The sequence below is a fragment of the Tripterygium wilfordii genome, chromosome 9 (assembly GCF_013401445.1).
Source record: "Tripterygium wilfordii isolate XIE 37 chromosome 9, ASM1340144v1, whole genome shotgun sequence".
Taxonomy (NCBI): Eukaryota; Viridiplantae; Streptophyta; class Magnoliopsida; order Celastrales; family Celastraceae; genus Tripterygium; species Tripterygium wilfordii.
The window spans coordinates 13,044,766-13,067,038 of record NC_052240.1 but is presented as its reverse complement, the minus strand read 5'-3'; the positions used below and the strand labels follow the sequence as shown (position 1 = coordinate 13,067,038).

Here is a 22,273-nt window from a genome sequence, read left to right as displayed (position 1 = left end):
ATTGGTTTCAAGTGGTCCATGGAAAACCAAATGGATCCCTTTTGTTTCCACTTACTTGCCGTGCTTTCCCAGAATATGAAATTAATGACCATCACATGGTAATCAAACGTACATGGTGGTCCAAAATTCTTCATAGGCAATAATGTCTCCAATTTATTTCGACCGACACTTTTTTTTTTCCTCCTACTTTTCTTTCACATGATGATAATGTTTTGGGTATCCAAGTAGTAACAACAATATTACGTTGTTTTGTATTTTTTTTTTATTCTAATTATCCTAAATGTTGAGATGAACGTACACGATTTCATGTGGATCGTATGGAATTCACGATTTTGCATGAATCATGTGCGTCAATCTCAACATTTGAGATAACTGAGACAAAAAAGATTAGAATTCTTAGCATTTTCGCTATGCATTCAATTTTCAATAGATACTATTCAAACTAGATACATAATAACATAATAAAAGAAAATGAAAATTCAGAAATATTGAATATTACAAGAGACTAATAAATCATGTAGGTAGAAGAAGTCACCCAAGTCATTAGTTGAGATGGGGTGCATAATTCTGATGATAACGGTTTGAATCCCTCTCCTCATTTAAAAAAAAAAGAAAATAGGAGAAGAAACAAAATCTAACATAATGTAGATCAAATTCTCTTACTTATGTTATTGGGTAAATGAACGAGGATTGTGGAATTTTAAAAAAATCTAATACAAATAGAAAAACATTAAATTGTCGCCTGCAGAGTCGCCATAATGGACTAGAATGTACAGTGATGGCTTCTTTGGGCAACCAATTCAAGCTTGCTTTATTTGACCTTTTATTATTATTATTATTATTATTTTACTTGAATGAATCCCGATATAACACGTGCTCCAATGATATGACTTGGTACTTGGTAGATAGAATTCATGATATTATTAATTGTTTATCACAAAACATCGTCTCTTATATATACAAATGTTTAAACTATTGTATTTATTAGATCTTTAAACTATTGTAGGTGTTTACTGAATTAGTCTTGAGTTGGTCTATGGGTTTTGTTTTTCCATTTATTTTGGTAACTGTTTGCAGCTTAAATTCTGCTAAAACAAATGATGATGTTTGATGTTTCAATTTTATATCTATTGACTGACGCAATCATTACAAGACGGTAATACGATAATGATAAGGATTTCATGTACATCATATGAAGCTCACGAATTCACTTATAATTTGTGCATTTAACCCAACAACTCGAGATTCTAACTAGTTAAATCTCGAGATGCCAACTACTGGATCTTATCATTTTCGATTACAAGGCAACTCTTACACACACCGGATGTCTCGCATAAAAACTGTAAAATGTAAATCAAATAACAAGGAATTGAAATTTGAAAAAAATGCTACTGGTTTTGAGTCCCGGAGCGGTACATTTGGTCAATTTATTGGGGGTTAGGCAATAGGCATTTGAATGCCAAATGCATATGCCAACTCTGGTCTCTGGTTGCAGTCTTGCAAAGAACTTTCCAGGAAATAAGAATTTGGACCGTAAACTCTGCATTTTACTAACCTCAAAACGTATGGCAGAATTTTCTGTATATACAAATCCAAAAAAGATTTCATGAAAAAGATGTTCCACCTCACCCCATACAAATTACATCAATCTTCTAAAAGTACGGATATTGAGAGGGAGGGAGAGAGGGAAAAGGTAGAGCCTGTCATCTTGTCAAAAATCATAATCAATGTCCGTTATGTTCTGGGAGGCAGAGCGCTTGACAAGGTTTTCTTGCTCATCATACCGGTCAAGATTATCACATGGGGAAGGGAATATGCTACCTATAACACGACCTTGGATGAAGGCACACTGAAATATATGCTTCTTCTTGTAGGTGATTCCAACCGACATGTCCCGGAAAGTCACATTCCTAACCGGAATTTCTTCACTTCCATGGATACGCACAGGTACACGAACTCCCTGACCATGGATCCCAGTGAAGCTGAAGTCTTCAAGAACTGGGAGAGCCTTCGGATCATACCCGTCTTCAGGGTGCTCATTGTAATCCGTCTTTATGACAATCCCTACTCGCACATTATCAAATGTCAAATTTCGATACACTATATGTCTGACATATCCACCCCTTCCAGGAGCAGTTTTGATCCGGACTGCACGCCTTGAACCCCAAACAAGGACATTCTCCAAGGTAACATTTGATACTCCGCCAGACATCTCACTGCCAATTGATACGCCAGCGCTGTTGCAAAGTTCATCAAATTTTGCAGCTTAGTATGTATGTGAAAAATAAAGAAGTGTACTTATGACATTCTTAACAAATTTCACTGCCCTCACAAGATATACCCAAAGTCAACCTAAGGGGGTTGTACGTGTAAAATGTGAAATTATGATGAGCATGCTCTGTTCTAATCACAAGACATCCTGAACACTAAGTTTAACAAATTTACCACATTTACACGTGCAACTATGATAGAGAAATAAAAGAAAAGAAAAGAAAAGGGCATAGCTATAATAACAGCACTTCAAACAGTTTAGTATTGGTTTATGTTTGGAAAATGGCAATCAGGCTCAATTAGCCAGTGTCCCATACAACTTAGGTAGAGGTCCCAAAGGAATGAACTGGATACAATGATAGATGAATCATGAATCTGACTTGGATGTTCCATGCAAACAAGTTGCATGAGAATTGAGAAATGTAAGGTAAAGGTAAACAACTCTTGTTCACAAGGCTCTCGCAGTGGGCGGGGTAGGGAACATAAAGGATGTACGCAGACCTTACCCCCTACAAAATATGTGGATTACATGAGAAAAGGTAAGGTAAAGGTAAACAATTCTCATTCACAAGGCTCTCGCAGTGGGCGGGGTAGGAGACAATAATGACATGCAAACCTTACCCCTATAAAAATATGTGGAAGCATTCCTGCAACTCTATCACTGGGCTACATGTTTGCCTGCTTTGCATAAAAAAGAAAGCACGTTTTTACTATTTTACTAGTGTATTACAGCTACAGATTCACTACACATTTCTTTTTACTATTCACATTAAATACAAAAGAACCATCATCCAGAGTCATTCACACACCAGAAGTTCCACATGCCATCCCAGGTAGATTGAGTAACAATCCCTCAAACTCTTTTTCCTCATTCTATGAAACCTTTTAAGATAAAATAAAATGATATGTCACACGAGTTTTTGACAAGACAACAAATCAACTCACTTCAAAGGCAAGCAGATTTGTGCCTTCTAATTTCCAGGAACTCAGAAAAAACTAAAATTCTACAAATGCCAGTTTTTATTGAAATGAAAAAGGTAAATATTTAACCATGGCTTCTCTTAACCAACCTGACCGTAGGTAGACACTCTAATCCACCCTAGTACCCTACATCCATCCTTTTAGGACATTCACTATATGCATGAGTCAAGCATTCCCACAGGAAAGTATGCACACCTGATGGGAGACATTCTCAGAAGAGACCATAAATTACCTGGATGCTGATGGGATAATGTGGAAATTCACACAGTGAAGGTCAAATAAATCTGAAACAGGAATACAAAAAAATTTCACCTGACCATCGAGCGAACAACAAGATTGCGGATGAGAATGTTCATCGAAGGTCGTCCATATGAAATCCCATGCCGGTCCCATCCACTCTTTATTGCAATCCCATCATCCCCAACACTTATGTAACAATCCTCAATTACCATATCCTCACATGAATCTGATAACCGAGTTAATAGCATTTAGAATGGAAAGGTATAGGTCAAAAAAACTTCAAAAAAAAGAATAAAATTAATTACTATATAAAGCCAATGTTACACCACAGTTGATGTTAACAAGGTATCCAAGTTACATTGTATCCAAAATTTTGGAGTTTGAGTCACCTAATGCACCATCACAGTTTCAGTTTTAGGATATTTAACAGGTTGCAATGTTGGAGAATTTTTTAATGAGTTAAGAAAACTAAAATAAAGAGGAATGAAGGATACAGGCTATTGGTATGAGCGCATAGGTTGTTCAGCACAAATTACACAAAAGCAGCACACATGCTCACACACAAGGATTTTCTCATTGAAAAAGACAACATGCTACTGCACAAAAGTCTACTTATTTTGAGCTCCGATGAGAACAAGGCAAGGTCTTGGAGCCACCAAATCAATTCGTCGGTGAAAAGTCACAAATTATATCGACTAATGGGTTTTCTAACAGTTATAGTCCTTGTCCCACCCCATAATGACATAATGTTGAGTTCATATTTAGAATAAACCTACAGTTGATCTTATATAATAATTAATGCAAGAAATAAGGGGGTCAGATCAATTGCAATTAGTCATTGATTCAACAGCCCGATAAGTAATTCTGCGGAAAATAATTACCAGGATCAATTCCGTCAGTATTTGGAGCTTCAAATATAGGAGCCAGGATTGTGACATTCCTGATTGTTACATTCTTGCAGTCATATGGGTGGAGAGTCCAAAATGGGGAATCACGCAATGTTATATTAGAGATCAAAATGTCACTTGACCACATTATCTGCACAAGTGGGCCCCTAGTATGGTTGAGAAGCTTTTGCCGATATTTTTTCCACCAATATTGACCCTGTCCATTTATGGTACCATTATGCCCTGTTGGTCAGAAACAACATAAAAGTATAAGTCAACAACAAAATTGCACACAAATCAAATATGAACTAATAGCTCATGCCGAAAACATCCATGCCGAAGCAAGGCCAGCTTGCCGTTTAATTCACTTTATCGGGAGTTCATGGTAGACAACCAAATCATTCTATTTTTGAAGCTAACAGCAAATGAAATAGCAATGTCAAGTATGATTGTTCCATCAGTTAGTTGTATATCATTATTGGGTTTGTATTAGAAATATATTGTTGTAAAATGGTCAATATTAAATCACGACACCTCCAAGCGCAGATATGAATTCTGATTGTATACCATCTTAATCAAGCAAGACAATGGCGACATAGGCAATAAGCCACAGATATTGCAGTAACTGGACACTCCAGCCTTTGATAAAAAAGACGTAGAATAGAAAAACATGTTCTTTTGCCCTCAGACCCAATAGATAAACAACATTAAACTTCCAAACCTGCAAATTCTACGATTAAATACTATCATCAATCAATGGCCATTTCCACTAGTGGGGCATCCTCAGGTCTTGGATAACAATGTAGTTGTGTTTTGTGAAATTGCCAAAATTAACATGTCTCTTGCGTCTCCATAAATGTATGCTTTAGCAAGCAATACAAGCTATGTGGTTATAAAACTATGCACTAACAAGGATTATGTGGCCACAATAGGTTCAACTATAAACTCTAAGGAATAACAGTTAATAGCAGGTTTGAACCACAATTAATTTGCAAATGAGCCATTGGTTGAGTGGCAATGACTTTGCATGTCCCTGACTGAGGTCATGGGTTCTAGTCTCACCTCCTCCGAATATTTACAAGGAGGTGTGTGGGCTTCGTCTGCCCCTATGTGGGCTTGATAGTCTGCCCCTGCGTGGGCTTGATTTGTGCCTCCTGCGTGGGGCCTGTTGACACCTGTACTTTCAGAGGCTTGATCTGGTGGTGTGTCGTATATTGTGTTTGTACTTGTACTCAAAAAAAAAAAAAAAAACCACAATTAATTTAAAGAGAGAGAGAAAAATAATCTTTTGTGAACATTAGAGAAAGGAAGTATGGCACTAATTTATGCTCCGAACTCACTCATAAATAACCAAATTGAGTTTAAACCATGTTAAATTTCAAAAAAAAGTAATAATAATAAAAAATAAATAAAAGAACCTTGAAACTGAAGTTTAGAGTAGAGAAAAATAGTAATACACTAATAGCTGATGGGGCTAGGACTATGTGGCTGGTGCAAGACCAACAGATCTTGAGTATAAAAGAGGATTAAAATGAAGTCAGAGGAAATAAAGGTTAATTCACCTGTTATTACAACATCTTTGAGATTTTGACCATGTATCAGACTTCCATATCGAGGTCCAGGATGTTCTCTCCCATACCCATATGAAGGCAATGGTGGCATCAGTGGCCAATACTTCTCATCCTGTTCAATCAATATCACAGAAGACAGATTGAAAGCAAGCAATGGCCTCAGAGTTTGAGATGGAAATCAAATTATTCAGCTGCTACATTCACTAAATAACGAGCACTTAGGAAAGCATTTATGCTAGAAATGCAAGTAACTAAGTCTTGATAAATGTGAAGAAAAATGATATTTGAACCATGTCTTTGGTAAAGTAAAAGCTAGGATAAAAGACAAACAAGTTTTCTCATTCTCTATGCAATGTCTTGATGATCTTTTCTATTTACAAGACATATATCCAGAGTGATTCATAGACTGTGAGAGTGTTAAGAGGCAAACCAAATCTAATCAACTTCAGAAAATATTAATGTCATAATGCTAGGCAATTATACCAATTATACATCTAACATTTTGATCGCAAACCCTATAACGGTAACTCAGAAGAGAATCTGCAGGAATTCAATTGATACTTTTGTTGTAGCTATCTTTGCAATCCCCTCTCCTCTCTTTTTAATGTATTCTTGACCAGCATCTTAATTATCAAACCTTCTTATGTTTGAGTTCTTAGCAATAAGGCGAACCCTCGGGGTAGTGACAAAGTTCCTGCTCTGCAACTAAGGCATGTATTCATTCCTTGAAGCAGCCTCTCCAATATGCAAGCCACGATCCCACCTCCACGGCAGGAGCATTGTTCATGATAGTTACCTTTTAAGGGCGAAACCTTGACTTGGTGGAAAAGTTGCTACACTTTAACATAGAGGTGATGGACCTTTTGTATGTAATGTTGGGGGAAGTATAACATTTGTTGTAAAACCACTCATCACAGTTGTATGTGTTGTTTTACAATCTAATCAAATCAAAATTCTGAATGTTCCACCTGTTGGCTTTGGCCTAATCTATGCACTCAATCTTGACGCATGTGCTTTCACTTTTGTATAGAACTTTCCATATAACTCACGCAGCAATCAATAGTTCAATAAGTCATCATTAGATATATTATACCATAGAGGAACAAATTAGGTTAGAATGTTAAGTTGTTAACTCATGCTTTGCCTAGCAATTCTACTTAAAGCATTGAAGCAGACTATCTTCATACAGAGAAGGAACAATCAGATTTCCAAAAGGGGTACGATTAACAATTTCTTCCAACAAGAATCTAGCTCAAATAAATGATTCAATTTGATTCCCTGCCCCCACCAAACCACATAATTTATTGTGTTTATTTTTGGATATTCAGGACATCACCATCAAAAACTTAACTCAAAATAGATCAGAGACGTAAAATTCTAAGGTGAACGCAATCTCAGCTGAATAATCCTAATAAAAGTGAAATTGATGGACAAAGAAAAACAGACTCAAATATATATGTAATACTTGTTAGGAGATAAATAAATGTGAAATATCAACAATCTGACTACTCAATCCATGGGAAATGAGTTAAAAATCTCAATCCACCCCATCAAGATTAATGCAAGTTCACATTTCAAATGCTAAAACTAAATTCATAGAATGCTTGATGGAAAGGAAAAACAGAACGCACCTGAACTCCGAGTATAACTGCATCCTGAGCGAGAAACAAAGTCATATGACTAGTGAGATTAAACGGTGCCGTAAGCCACTTTCCCGGCGGCACATTGAGCTGCCCACCGCCTTTCTTCCCTAACTTGGATATCGCCGAGATCGCCCTCTCGAACGCTTCCGTATTAACAGTGACCCCATCCCCGACGCCGCCAAAATCCGTCAAATTAAACGCGACAGGGCGGAGGCGTGGCATCGGCCTGGCCGGTGTCCCCCACCAGAAGAGCGACAATCCGCCCACCGAATTCCGCTGCCACAGAAATACAGAACCAAAGGCGGCGATCCAGAGAACTGTGAAGAGAGTCTTGTGAGATATGAGGAATTGTGGGATCCACCGCTTGAGGTCCAGCCTTTGGTGGTGGAACCGGCCTCCTAACGGCAAGTTCTCCACCATCATTTCCTTGAACGAACAGTTAATGCTCTCAGTTGGATCTAAATAGCAAAAGCAATGAGAAAATGGTGAGTTTGGTTTTGGTCATGGATTTGGTGACCAATTTGGATCTCTCTGTATAGTAAACGGAGTGGGTCTGTGGGTGTGGTGAGACGTTAGCGATCAGTAACAGAAGAGTGGATTCAGTATCAACCGGTGGCGTGCATTTCAAGTTCGTGACAGTGATGGAGTAACACAGAGGGTTTGTTTTGAAGTTCAATGGTAACGCAGGAGAATCTCTATCTATCCTTTTGAGCCGGACTGTATAGATAAAAATAAAATCACACAGTTTTCCATTAATAATCTGCAACATTATCAGTAAAAATAAAAATAAAATCCAATAAGTAACTGGATTTAATTCAACCTCCCAATCAATATTTCATTACAAAAGTTGTATTGAATTGGATAAGAACTAATCTTTGGCAGTAGCGCCTGATGAACCTGCAAAACAAATATGCCGTTATTGATAAACTTTGGAATATAAAAGAATAACAAATATTGCAATTCAACTGGAATGTCTTTTTCACGGTAATGTGAAGGAAGATGATCAACGCTGGATAGGTGACTGGTGGAGAGTTACAATCTAACCAATATATATATATATATATATATATATATATATATGTATGTATGTAACAACCAAAACAAGGTATTATTGTTTGCTGATTTTAAACAAAACATGTAATAGTGAGAATGAATTAAAATCTCAATAATGTAATGGTCCCTGTAAGTTCGAGCCCAAGTTGGGCATTGGGTTCATTCTAAGCAGAACTGAGGGTCGAGCGGCAGAACTTAGTAGAGCCACCCTGGTTCCTCTCCTTCTTTTCAAGACGTATTCTGCTGGGCCATCTACCAACAGCAGCTAACTTCATCTCGGCCTGGGTTTGATCAGGTTCATAGAAATCAGATTGAAGAGCAAAATCATTATTAACCTTCAAACGGAAAATGTCATGTGGATTGCTTTAAATAGCCACATTACATTACAAAATGAAAAGAAAGGGGAAGTGCCATTACAAAATGAGGCACCAGAACAAAGCATCAAACCACAGAAATTTCAACTTGTGTTCAATGGAAAGGGAAAATACTGACGAGGGGAGGGGAATGAGACTAATCAGGAGGCCACAAAGCATCAACTTACTCCTCATTCCACAGAAATAATGAAACCATTCTCTGCAGGCCTTGAAGAGTCCTAAAAATCAACTTACTCTCATCAAAATAGGTCTTCAGAACCGTCACTTGCATTACTAGGTTGCTCCACCGGCAAGAAGAAGAAACCAAGAACTTGAGCTCCTACACCAGTCTATCATTACTGGGCGGACACAGCAGAGCCGTAACATTACAAAAGGAGATCATTAATCAAATTCCAAGAATTCCATTCTTTTTCTCATGGAGCCCTTCAGAACCATAGCATCCTTTTCAGCCCTTTGAGCCTAACAAGACAGAGGACAAAGTTATTTAGAACAACGACAATACAAGCAACCAATCCCTTTCTATATTGGTCTTATAATATTCAATCATTCACGAGAGCAAAAAACAATGTGCACATAAAACAACAGTCAAGGTCAAAAAGGCTACATCAAAGTAGAAGGGTTTTGCAACAAGATTTCAAATATCTGTTGAATCAGCAAGCCAAGGCAAGGCTGGCAGCAGAAAACATCAGGGCATGGCCGCAGGCAAGACAGTTGGAGGAGGGTGAATCCTGTTGTTTTGTAAGGGAATATTGGTTGGTTTAGCCACCAAGATGGCATTTTGAATAGCTTTTGGTATAAGAGGTAGGGTCTAGGATTTCATATTCGAAGATTTAGGGTTCATGGGATTGAGGTAAGTCCAATTGCTTCATAAAGGTTGGTCCAAGATTTTAGGGCTTAGGGACTAAGGTCTGAATACATCATGTATGTCCCGACCCCGAACACTACGGGAGACCGGGAGCCTTGTGCATGAGGGTTTACCTATTACACCAATAGGTGCCAAAAGTACAAAGAAATTTCAAATTTATGGCCAAGCAAACATTCCTGCTCAAGTAAAAGGGCATCAAGACAAAGCATCAATAAATTCTCTAACAATCTAGCACGAATCTAACATCTATCTATACTGAGGAGCACCTCTAGTTCAGGTGGTCATGCTACTCACCACCATGCCTGAGGACAAGGGATCGAACAATAAAAAAAAATCCATTTATATCATGTGGTGTGGGCATTCATACATGATATCTCTTTGTGGCTTCAACCTAGTTTCAACATAGTAAAATACTAAAACACAATCACAGTACATTGAAATGCCGAGTTCAAGTATTAACTGAGATAACACATATAGCACTAACCCTCTTAATCTCTCCAGCTGACACACAAGTCATGTGTGGAGGAAGTTCTTCCTTATCCAGGTCCTATATAGTTAATAGAGAAATCATTTGTTTCCTTTCAGAAGTGATCAATGGACAATGATAACTCAAACCACAAAACAAAAATGGTGAATTATACCAGCTCCCCAATCAAGACAACATTCTCCCCACGGATTACATAGAGGCCTAAGAGGATGCCACAGTAGAGCTCACCAACAATAACTCGTTCGCATGCACCTTCAAGAACAACATTTGCTGAGCATGGGAGGAAAAGCTCTCATTAGTGAATATTGTTAAGGAAATGGAAAAGTAGTATAAAAGAAAATGTAACATTGATGAAAGAATACCGAATTGATCAAAAGACCTCAGCAATCCTAAGAGCTTTCTACCATCTCGAAGCAAGACAAGGAGCTTTTCTGCAAACAATGAATGGTAATTAGTTAAAAAAATCATCAATCAGGCAACTGTTTTTATGTTAACTAACATGTCACTGGCATCGATTGAAAAGAAACTACATCTAATAACACCAAGGAAATGACAAGTAGGCAGGAAGCAAAAATGCTGAAAATTTGGTTAAACACCAAAACATGGTGTTGAGGGGGGGAAGGGTCATTATACCCAGAGTGAGACAAGAAAGTGGTAGGATATGAAGACAAGCCCCCCGTTGTGACCTGCATACCAGACAGAAATGGAAAAAGACACAAAACCGGCATAATCTCCGAATGTTAGATCATATGCCAACATTATATCATTGTTGTCATTGGTCATCCCAATGGAGTATGGAGTATGGACCCAATGCAGTGCTGTTCTGGGTACAATAATATGGGACATCAATTGGAGTCCGTGATATTCTCTAGTAGAGCAGTGAATGAATAGAGTGTGTGCTTGCACAGCACAGTTTTAACTAGCTTGCATAGCATCAGATGTGGCACACCATTAGTGCAATAGCTACTTAACCAATCAGGAGTGCCGCCTGATGGTTAAGTAAGGAATACACGTTCCAATTCCCATCTGGTATGATAAAAAACAATATAACTTGTCAAAAACAAAATGGCCTTTGAGGTTATCTTGTGTAAAACCACCTCTAATGGAAATTTTCAGCAGATTGCATTCGATTTCCTGGTCTACCTTAGTACATCCAACAGCCCTTTCCCTAACATGTGACTGTCATGTTTTGTTCACTTTAATATCTAACAGGGGCTGGACGGGTAGTGTTCATAGCTAGAAATATAAGAAAGGTCCCAATAGAACTATAGAAGGGTGCCAATCAAATACACTTAGAAAACCACAGACGGTCCATCTAGAAAAACACTTGGAGAGTTATTAACGAATTCTACCTTTTTTCATAAATATAACAAACAAAAGGTTTCTAGATCTTCAAATTCATGAGCCAATACTTTGGGAAGAAAAATAGCTGCAAAGTTGTATTACCATACTGAAGGTAAATCCATGTTGTCATCGATCAATCCTCTTTTCTACAAAATATATCAATCCAACAGTTAACAACAACAATTTGTTCTTCAAAAACTTACTGTCATGCTACAGCACTTGGAGCAACCAAAACTCGCATCTCAGTAATGACAAGAGCACAAACTTGCTATAGATTATAGATGGACCTAAGAAATAGGAAAAGCACAACTTCATTGGATCTAATATATAATTTAACATCATACTCGAAACCCAAAAAATACACACAATTGGGAAAAATCAACCGTATCAACGTCCATATATGGATTTGCACACATATATACATACATTCAGAAGGAGAGGGAGAGAGAAATTACCATCAAAATAGCTAGCAAGCGAAGTGGAGAGGAAGATATCTTCTGGGCCAGCCGACGACATGGAGTTCACTCTTATTCGCTACTCCAAATACCACCCAAACCAATTGCATTAGCTCTCAACACCACCTCCTACTAAACCACCCCCTCAAATCTCTCTCTATTGGGCGAAAAGGTATTTTTTGTCCCTCAATTATGGGGTATCCATAAGTTTTTTTTCTTTCATTTACGTCCCTAAACTATTGAAAAGTATCATTTTCCTCCTTTCAAGTGAGATTGAGATTGAGAAAAACCTGATCTGACGAATAACATGATATCACGTAAGATTTTTCAATGGTCGGATTTATTCGAGAGACAAACATGATACTTTCTCATAGTTGAGGGACGAAAAAAGGAAAAAAAGAAGCTAAGGGACAAAAATAAAACCGAACCAACAATTGAGGGATGAAAAATACTCTTTTACCCTCTCTATTCCAATCAATCAAGCTCCAAACGAAACCCCAATCTTGAATTTTGAAGATAAATGAGAGAGAACGAAATCAGAGCAAATTAGGAGAGATTTTTGAGCGAGTTGGGTTTACACCTCCCTTGACAAAAACGATGGAGTCTTTTATCACTGTCGCGCTGGCCAACTCTCTCTCTATTGTGGACTGGGACCGTGCGACGAACAAAGTAGATGGATAGGACAGACCCCCTTTTGACTTTTTGAACCATAAAAAAAAAAGGAAATTAATAATGGAAATCCTTGATTGGGGGAGAAACATTCTGTACCGTTGGATCAAATTTTTAATCATTGACACCAGACCTCTTATTATTGTTTAATATTTATAATAATGGATCTGAATTCAATTCTTAACTATGGGCTTCCAGGGTGTTAGGTGGCTCCAAATGGTGGGGCATAGGCCCATTGAATGAACTACTCAGGATAGTTTAAATAGTCCATGGGCCCAAATCCAGCAAATATAAGCACTATTATGGCCCAAAAAACTTCCTTTAAACCCACAGCTAAGTCCACCATAAAAGGACTTTAGAAACTAGTCAAATCAATATTTTATACAAAGAGGGATCCAGTAAATGATATTCCAATCATTCTAGTGATTTACATGACATGTCACTCTCTAATTCAATCATCAATTTTTGTGGATATGTACACTGACATCAATCAAGGGACAAGATGAATTGCTGAGATGACTGGTATCCCTAACATTTTTAGCACTATATAGCCAGTAAGGAAAGAATGGAGGGGTCAGAAAACACATGGCTGGATGAGCAACTGTTAATTCATTTTATATACTGTATGACCACCACAATGATAAATTTGTTTTGTTTTTTCAATCTCCATCACCTCCAGAACAGCATATAGCTGAACAGCACTCAAAGCAACCAAAACAAGCTAGAGCAGCACAGAGCTGTGTTAATGCTATTGCGCACTGGTCATTCATCTTGGAACAACATTGGATACAGCACATGCAACAGCAGCGGTTGCACATACTATTACAACAATTCGAAGCTGCCTTGACGAAGATTTCAGCAGCCTCCGGCAATCTTGGCTCTTCAAATCCAGGAGGAACATTTTCTACTGTTGCAGTCAAGTTGCCAAACCCGATTGAGAGGCTTCGCAGCAATATTGCCCTCTGGCCTTTATTCTCTTCAAGTGAATCTTTTTTAAGTGATGCCTGTTAACATTAGTCAAATACCTGCTGTTATGGTCGTTCTCTGTTTGCAATGATCTGAAAGCTAACTGTAATCCAATATACCAACCAGACATTAAAAAAACAAAAGGAACCACCTCATAGGCAACCATACCAATTTAAAGTCTAAACTTTCCAGTGGCCTAGTAATTAGTAACTATTGATTTAGCTATTAATCTAATTGAATTTCCAGTCATGCCCAAAAGTTTTAATGTAAGAAAAGCAGCAACACTCTTCCAATACTGATGCATACCTTTTTAACCCCAGATAATTCCATGGCCTTTGTTCCATCAGTCTCGAGTAGCATCATGCGGGTGTACTCAGAAGCGACGCCTGTCTGTATGCTCATCTTAGCAACCTGATAATGAAATATATAAGTATCTCATATTCTCAAGTAGAAAGCTGCAGGCAATCAAATACATTACAAACTTGTTGCATTACAAGAATAAGGAAACCTGGAGTTGGTATTGGGAACAAATTCTGTATTTTCTTTATTCCTGTAACTAATAGAAAGTACCTTTTGGAGGATGAAGAAACGGGGGAGAACTAGATCTATCAGAATTTTCAGATGGCCAGCTCTGACATGGCATAGGGTTTAAATGTAGTTTGGAATAAAGAGGTCAATCTCCAGCCAAGAAAATAAACATGCATATAGAGACAGCCAAATAAATTTTCTATGAAGTATTCATCTTATTCAGGATTAGTTCCTTATATTTGTCAAGGCATTCATATGATTATTGTTCAAGCGCACTTCGTTTTCACACATCTACAAAAATGACAAGGGGAAAGAAACCAAACAGAGAAGTGAACACCCAGCAACCTACCTTCTCCTCAAGTCTCTTGTCTTCTGAGAGCCAGGCCTTAGCTGTGAGTAAATCTATATATTGCTTGGCAAATATCTGCAGAAATAGAAAGTTATGATAGCACAATGCGGAATAAAGCAAGATACTTGGCGAAGTAGGAAGACTTTTAACAGGCAATGAGGCAAGTAAATAAATTTCCAGTAAAATTTGAATTGACACAAGATAAAATGTACTTGGCAAGCAAAATAGGTTTTATATGTATAAGGCGTCATCATGTTAAAATAAAAGAGAGAAATGTGGCATGTAACAGTTGAGACAAAGCAATAGCTAGGTAGGAAAACATTTGGGTAAATGATTCCTACATAAGGATCATCAGCGTCAAAAATACTTAGAATAAGTATTAACGAGTGCAGTTAGTATGTTACAGCAAGTAAAACTTGTAGAGATGGAAAGAGAAAAATGGATCATAATTCATAACTGACGGCTTACCCTGTCAAGTGGTATTTCCTTTGCCTTTTCTATCTTCAAGTCTATAGCAAAAGCACTTAAATCTGCTAGGAGACCTTTAGCTTTAATGGAGTCAGAAAATTTTCCTTGATATCTACCAGAGAGAATTAAAGGTCTCTCATATGAGAGGTCTGGAATATGCGGAGGGTACACCTGTTACAAATGTCATATAAAAACCAAAACCAGCGAAGGAAGTTATTGGATAAGTTAACAAATAAGACTCAATGGTATCGTTTTGATAAAACTTATCAACATAATATGCCAATTAAATTTAAGCCTGCATTAGCATGATAGAAGGCAAAGAATACATCAGATAGGGAGGTCAAAACTTCAGCTTTCAATGATATGAAAAGATTTTGGGATGCAATAAAATCTCTCCCTTATAAGTCGAAAAAACTGACTCTGGCAGTGATAGATCGTTTACTGTTATATCATAAAACTATAAATAATTGATGTGCTGTATAGTCACTTGGGAGGTAGCTCAATGTCGAGAAGGGCATAACAAACATACCTCCACGCCATTGAGGTCTTCCAATAGGTCAATGGCTATATCACCAACAATGGCTGATGATGTGCTGGCAAAAAACTTCTGCATTCGAAACTCTATTGATTCTGATAACAAAAAACAGAGAAAAATAAAGCGTTAAACTAGATGAAATAAATTATAAAAAGACCTCTAAATTCGTAAAATTCAAAGGCAGATTACCTTTCTACAAGAGTAGTTCAAGTATGTTATACAACAAAGGGTAGGACTTGTAAGGTCCCAACTAATCAGAAAGATTACTTATTTTATAAAATTTGTAGTTCATAACATATTGACCTACATCTACCTTAGTAGGGTTCCACCTAATCAGAAAGAAATTAAAGATCAAAATAAAAATTAACTAACCTACATCATAAGCAGCATCATGTCGTCCCCGGCTAATCATTGCAAGCATTTGCAGGAAATAATGGTTACAGTATGTACCTACAAAGTTTCAAAAGTTAACTCAGGCACCACGTAAATTATAAATATTGGAAACACCCAAAGATGGCAGTCATAATAAAAGGAAAATGCCGTCAACACCCAACACAAGGGTTCATTCAAGGCACAGAACATCAAGCCAATACCTACTCCAAAAGTGTGTATACGAGGATTTATTGATCCTTCACTTGTTAGTTGACTTTTCACAAAATCACAAATCTGCCGTTCATCTTCAACAGTCCCATCAGTAACAAGAAATATGATAGGAACTGAACCACGACCACCGGATAACATCTCTATCGCCTATAAGAAAGTTGCAATCTTTAGATACGTTGAAATCAAAGTTGACATCAGACGATTTGAAGCGCATCCCGAGTACGCCAAAATGATTTATATTAAATTGTCCTAAGCCATAAACTCAATACGAGACAAATACCTGCTTTAATGGAATCATTATATTGGTAGTGCCCCCTGCAATAAAGTTCATGTTAACCCACTGAATGGCATTTTCTACCGTTTTATTGGAAGCTGACTCCATTGATGATGAAAATAGATAAGTCTCTCCGTTAAAAGCTATAATGTTAAATCTATCTTCCGAATCCAGCTGAGAGAGGGCCGCAAATAGTGCATTCTTTGTATGCTCAAGCAGCTCTTCGTTCATGCTTCCACTTATATCGATAATATATATCACTTCCTTTTTAAATACCTATCAGATTAAATATGATAAGCATCGATACAATAAACAAATCAGAACTCAGCAACTAGTGGACTAACCTTCTTAGTCCACTGATTTCCAGGAAACAGATACACGCAGAACATCTCCCTTTGATCAACATCTTGAACATGTGGAGATTGCAAAAGAACACCGCCAAATATATGACTTGTCAAGACCTGATTAAGTTCTCAGTATTTTGAATAACACAAATCCAGCACAAAATTACATTAAAGTACTTCTCAAAAAAAAATCATGCAACAGCAGTGCATGCCTTTTGAAAATATTTGATAAGCAATCTTGTGTTCCTTATATAACTATGGCATAAAGATGGAACTGGAACTTACATCATATGTGAAAGTAAAGTCGGTATTTGACCATTTGAGAACATCTGCTTCGAATGAGAAACCAAATTTCCCTACATGGCGTCTTACTTCCTGGAAAAAGTTATAAAGAACAAAAACAAATTAATTTTCTTACTAAACTAAAATGAAGTTTCCCAACATCCAAGAGAATCAAAAAGATTCAAAACCATACCTTCAAAGGATGACTACTCATCTTGCATGATATCTCAGTTCCTGTGCCAAAATTAACATTCAACTGTATCTTTTCCCTTTTTGCAAGTTTCTTTACAGCAGGTGATACATAGTCAGGAAAATTGAAGGGAACATTCAAAGAGAACTGTCCATCGGAATATGAAAGCTTCTGAGACCAACTCAATCTAAGTGAAAGATTGGAACCCCCGTCAACCTTGAAAAATAACAAAGGCTAGGATAGAATTATAGTTGTCAAAACACACAATTTGAAACATCAAACAGTTCAAAACTACTTTCGAAGCCATTACTGTAACAACTTTACTTGAGTTACATGTAAAATAAGGTGTAGCTAACTACCTGTGGTATTGTTAAGGTAAAAACATTCTGCTTCAGCAATCCCCCGTCTTCAGCTGGAGCTTCCTTCTCCATGCCCTTTTTATCATCCCATGCAATTAATTGAGTGGAATATGATTTTCGAGGAATTTCCACCTCAACACCTAGAATTGAACCCTGTTAGCAAGATAATAGTGCTTAAGAACAGAAATAAGTCAATAAGTGAATTTTAATTCATAAAAAAAGTAAATCATTTAATGTTGGAGTTACTCATGATTGATATATGAAGCCTACAACACTTGATGCTCAAGTATTTACTGTTTTTTTTAACTAAAACTTTCTAAATCTATCAAAAACTAAGAAATTCAAAATTAGCCCCAAAGAGAAACTCCAAACTAAAGTATTTTTGATTCAAAGCATACCTGCTCGCCCATAGGGACGGCAATCCGGCACGGACAGCTCCGGCTGCCCATAATGCAATGGACCCTCCAGGATCCGCTAACCCTGACAAACGCGGTGTCCAAGTAGCAATCAACCTCCAGTTCGATCCCGTTCATCTGGAGAGGAATCAACGCAGGAGGATCACACCTTCCGTGCACGTGCGGCTGGTAGCTAGGTATGTCCGGGTTGTCCACAATGGCCGGATTCGATATCACAGCATAAACCATCGGAGACGCCGGGAGAAGAGACGCGGACAACTTCTCCATCGACGGTGGCGGCCTAGGAGCCGCCACTGCACTATCTTTGCCCATATTTATCCTCTTCAATAACTTCAACCCGTCCTCCACCGATTTCGCAAACTCCTCCGCCATTGATTAATCAAAGGAAAAATCAAAATAATAATAAACAAAAGCAGATCTCCTGTGCCGATAATTTCAGTGATCGTTGAAAAAGAGAAGGAACGACACGCGGAGCAACTTTTGAGAAGAATCACTTAAGGAAATAGGTTTCTTCTTGTTGCTCATCGAAATTCTGTTCGGCTCTTTTCATACATTTTTTTAATGTTTTTGGATACGATCGGACTGAGTCAGCTCATTGATGGTGACTCGTTGCCCAATGATCGGTGTCCTACACGTGCTGTGGGACCACTTCATAGTTGTTACCGTTAAAGCTTGATGCGTGAATTGGATTATGTGGGTCATAAAAGGGCCAGCCTGTCGAGTGGCAAAGATAATTAATTAGGATTTAAATCCTAATTAGTTTGGACTTGCACATGACCGTTGGCATTTAGTTCTTTTTTATTTTAAAGAACTTGACCGTTGGGAGTTTAGCTTGAAAGATACTTGCTTTTATCTGCTGATGAGGACTTCTAATACTGAAGTAAAATATGTTAAAAGGCAACATCAGATCACCGTAACAGGTGCCTTGTTAAACACCTTGCCGTGAACGGCTACAGAGGCGCAGAATAAGGAAATAAAAAGTGATGAAATCACGCGCTGTGTACAAAGAAGAACAAGCAATGCACAACCCTGTGTTCAATAATATCCTGCATCAAAGAGAGCATGTGGCAAGCATTCTTTTTACAGAAAACTCCACCTTCAACTGCGGACTTGCAATATTTATATGAAGTCCCAGATGCTAGAATAGAAGGGCGTGTGAACCGTAACTTTGGGACTTTATGCACAAATTCATGTGAAGACGTAAAACTGAAATGTGAAACTTTGAGGAAAGTCGCCCACCATCAGTTTATTCTCAATTGGTGGCAGAAATATGTATTCAGGTAGCAATCTTGACCGAAGCTGCAGATCGCAAGTACTTTTAACAAGAATTAGAAGCACTATGAGAATCAATCTTTCCCGCATTGATGGATGACAAATTCCGCATAGAGAATTTCATTCCACGTGTCAGGAACACCATGTGGACACCAATGCAAGCAATCTTGTACCCCTCATCTCTCAGCTGTGACAGAGCTGTTATGTCCAAGAGCTCAACGTCTCAACCCCTGTCTGTCCCTTCACAGGACTGGAAGCACTATAATCACTAGACTCATCTTGTAATACTTCCTTTCCCACAGACATAGGAGTCGTTTTGTCACAGCTTCCTCCAGTGTTCCAGTCCCCATTTACAAAATGCCTAGGTGAGATGCTTCGATAGAACACTTTCAGATGTGGGTGGCTAGGAGCTGTGAGTCTACCCATTTGACAATAATGTGAATTGTAAAATGCTTGGCACCTCCAATCTGTGCTATCTTCCTGTCAGTATTGGGCAAAACCCAGCGGTTTGCCTTAAGCTTACCTCATTTCCCGTGGTGCCCGGTATTGAGAACTAGAATGTAGAACTTATGAAGAAACTCGCGAAAGAATGCTGGTGATCGATCAAGATGCATGCATAATTAGTGACAGGGTTTGCGGCATTAATAGGCTCCAAGTTGCCCTGGACAAAGTCAAGATACATTGACAAGCTTTGCACGTCGAGTTTTATGATCCACCTCCACTCTTAGACCAGTTTCAGCAAGTTCTGGTACATCAACAGTCCCCAGAACCTCCAATTCAGCTACCACTCGCTTGTTTTCATCATTCCCTTCCAATAAATTTCGGACAGACCAAATGCCCCACTCCCTCAGAAAGGGGTTTTCCTCATTTGCAACACACTGTTGTAACATCAGAAGCATCGCGCTCTTTTCTCTGATTTCGTCTTGTACATGTCTCCTTCCATATGCACAGTTGCCGATCACCGCAACAATGTCTCTCCGAAATCCGAAGTAGAGACATTGAATACCGAGACATGAACTCGTTTTTTCTAGCATCTCACTCTGTTTCATGGCTTTCCTGATTATTGCAGGAGGCTCAAGGGCATGGAGCAAACACAAAAGTAGAGTCAAAAGTCCGTCAGAGACTAGCTTATCAACTAAGTCCGCCTGTATCTGGCCGTGGTTGACTGCATCTTCCTGGGCACATATGTCTCTCAAAATGGTGAGTATCCAAGAACATCTATTAGAGGAGAGTCTGTTGGAAGCCCAGATTTAACTCTCTGCACAGAATCAACAGCCCCAACAGCTTTATTAAATAATTCAAGAACAAACAATGCAAAATCATGGTGAACACTTATCTCCCTAATTCGCTCACTCAAGATCTCTGAAACAATTTTCAAAAGGAAAGCTTGTTCTGATGAAAAGGGACTCTCCTCCAAGTTAGTACCTTCAACCCCATATAATATCTTGACCATTACAGGGAGATGAACTGATTCCAAACAGATTCTTGAAAGAAGCAACTTCAACCAATCTTCTCCAAAACCAACTGGTAAGACAACAACCCAAATGAATAGCTTATTCTTCAAAGCAAATAAAAAACTGGGGAAATTTGGTTAGCAAGTATTCTCATTCAAAGTGGAGATTTTGATCTAAGTTTAAGATACTTGTATTCAATTAAAAAAAAGCACAAACCGCGCGTATGGATTCAACGGAAATATTGAAATAAAGTAAATAAATCCAAACATACCTGCAGAAGCAGTTCGAACAATTTCAGCCACAATAGGCCAAATCTCTGCAACTAGATTAGGGTTCCCGTCAATACAAGTAAACAAAACCATACACAAAGGGTCACAAACCTCCCGACTCCTGACTGTAGCAAGCATAAGCAACTTTTCAGGAAATAACCGATCCCAAATAGCCCTCTGATGTTCTTCTCCAGCCAAACAAACATTCGCCAGAACCTGCACTCCCATGAGAAGGATACCGGACTCCGAATTGGGATCAGAACCCTTTTTAACCGATCTCAAAACGTTCGAAACAATCACGGGTCCGTTTTTGTCCAATGAAGGAGTTTTGATTGAGGGGCTCTCCCGCGCAGAGATTCCTGAGGAGCTTTAAAGAAAGTACGAGATATTGACGACCGGAAGGGTATGAGAGAAACTGACATAGACGAAGCACTGGGGGAAGCACATCCTTCAAAGCAAGCTTGGAGCGGCCTGAGGCGCTTCTGGACGATTCTATGAGAATCTCCAGAGCTTGTTCCAATTCGGTTGAATTCGAAGCATTAAACAACGGCCGGAGAATACTTTCCGCTACCTCGCCATAACTTGAAAGCCGGTACTGTAATTGGCCGCCTAAAGGTTTTTCACACGGTTCGACCTCTTCGTTTCTCTAATGTGCAAGTCTAGAGAACTTCAGGTATTTGGGCCGACCTTGACCCCCGCACAGTACACAGGCCCATGTTCAGGCCCAATCGTTTTTTCACCCTTTTTCCGCGAGAGAAACAAGTCATAAGCGTCTTGCTATTTGTTGCCTTGGAGACGAAGCTTTCTTCGTTATATACAATCACACAGGCGCTAGCATTGGCTCTTGAAAATCAAATTCCTCTAGCCTCTACGACACGCGGAACCTCAAAATATGAGTCGAGGAAGTGGAGGAGGATATGATCGCCGCATCACAATCTTCTCACCGGAAGGTCGGCTATTCCAAGTCGGTAAGTGAAATCTCACTCGTTCAATGACCTCTAAATTGCTGCTTCCATCTGTTTAATGTGTTTTTTTTCTGGGGCAATTCATTAGAGTATACATTTAAGGCCGTGAAATCGGCTGGGATCGCTTCTTTTGGTGTTCGAGGATTGATAGAGGAAGTG

General features: G+C 38.5%; 3 protein-coding genes and 1 pseudogene across 6 annotated transcripts; all 4 read right to left on the bottom strand.

Moving 5' to 3' along the window:
* Positions 1 to 1,525: 1,525 nt before the first annotated feature.
* LOC120005527 (probable polygalacturonase) lies at positions 1,526 to 9,350 on the bottom strand. 2 transcript variants are annotated; one of them, XM_038855197.1, is made up of 6 exons: positions 9,255 to 9,350; positions 7,582 to 8,490; positions 5,942 to 6,062; positions 4,374 to 4,622; positions 3,565 to 3,718; positions 1,526 to 2,237 (listed from the first exon to the last, which is right to left on the bottom strand). In XM_038855197.1, exons 2-6 carry the CDS (start codon positions 8,014 to 8,016, stop codon positions 1,712 to 1,714), a joined length of 1,485 nt encoding a protein of 494 aa, XP_038711125.1. In that variant the 5' UTR covers positions 8,017 to 8,490; positions 9,255 to 9,350; the 3' UTR covers positions 1,526 to 1,711. The 2 variants fall into 2 exon arrangements, with proteins under 2 accessions (XP_038711125.1, XP_038711126.1); XM_038855198.1 differs by lacking the exon at positions 9,255 to 9,350 and having other exon boundaries at positions 7,582 to 8,310; positions 8,414 to 8,490.
* Positions 8,953 to 12,348, bottom strand: LOC120005528 (sm-like protein LSM1B). 2 transcript variants are annotated; one of them, XM_038855200.1, is made up of 6 exons: positions 12,172 to 12,299; positions 11,819 to 11,862; positions 10,735 to 10,803; positions 10,527 to 10,642; positions 10,370 to 10,432; positions 8,953 to 9,479 (listed from the first exon to the last, which is right to left on the bottom strand). In XM_038855200.1, the coding sequence occupies exons 2-6, from the start codon at positions 11,844 to 11,846 to the stop codon at positions 9,402 to 9,404; spliced, it is 354 nt and encodes a 117-aa protein (XP_038711128.1). In that variant the 5' UTR covers positions 11,847 to 11,862; positions 12,172 to 12,299; the 3' UTR covers positions 8,953 to 9,401. The 2 variants fall into 2 exon arrangements, with proteins under 2 accessions (XP_038711128.1, XP_038711127.1); XM_038855199.1 differs by lacking the exon at positions 11,819 to 11,862 and having other exon boundaries at positions 12,172 to 12,348.
* Positions 12,349 to 13,203: 855 nt separating this feature from the next.
* Positions 13,204 to 18,917, bottom strand: LOC120006353 (inter alpha-trypsin inhibitor, heavy chain 4-like). 2 transcript variants are annotated; one of them, XM_038856370.1, is made up of 13 exons: positions 18,137 to 18,917; positions 17,739 to 17,891; positions 17,383 to 17,595; positions 17,193 to 17,282; positions 16,908 to 17,024; positions 16,570 to 16,839; positions 16,280 to 16,436; positions 16,059 to 16,136; positions 15,681 to 15,781; positions 15,152 to 15,322; positions 14,684 to 14,758; positions 14,113 to 14,217; positions 13,204 to 13,844 (listed from the first exon to the last, which is right to left on the bottom strand). In XM_038856370.1, exons 1-13 carry the CDS (start codon positions 18,524 to 18,526, stop codon positions 13,500 to 13,502), a joined length of 2,265 nt encoding a protein of 754 aa, XP_038712298.1. In that variant the 5' UTR covers positions 18,527 to 18,917; the 3' UTR covers positions 13,204 to 13,499. The 2 variants fall into 2 exon arrangements, with proteins under 2 accessions (XP_038712298.1, XP_038712299.1); XM_038856371.1 differs by lacking the exon at positions 16,059 to 16,136.
* A 145-nt stretch (positions 18,918 to 19,062) lies between these two features.
* Positions 19,063 to 21,916, bottom strand: LOC120006055 (annotated as a pseudogene).
* Positions 21,917 to 22,273: the final 357 nt, after the last annotated feature.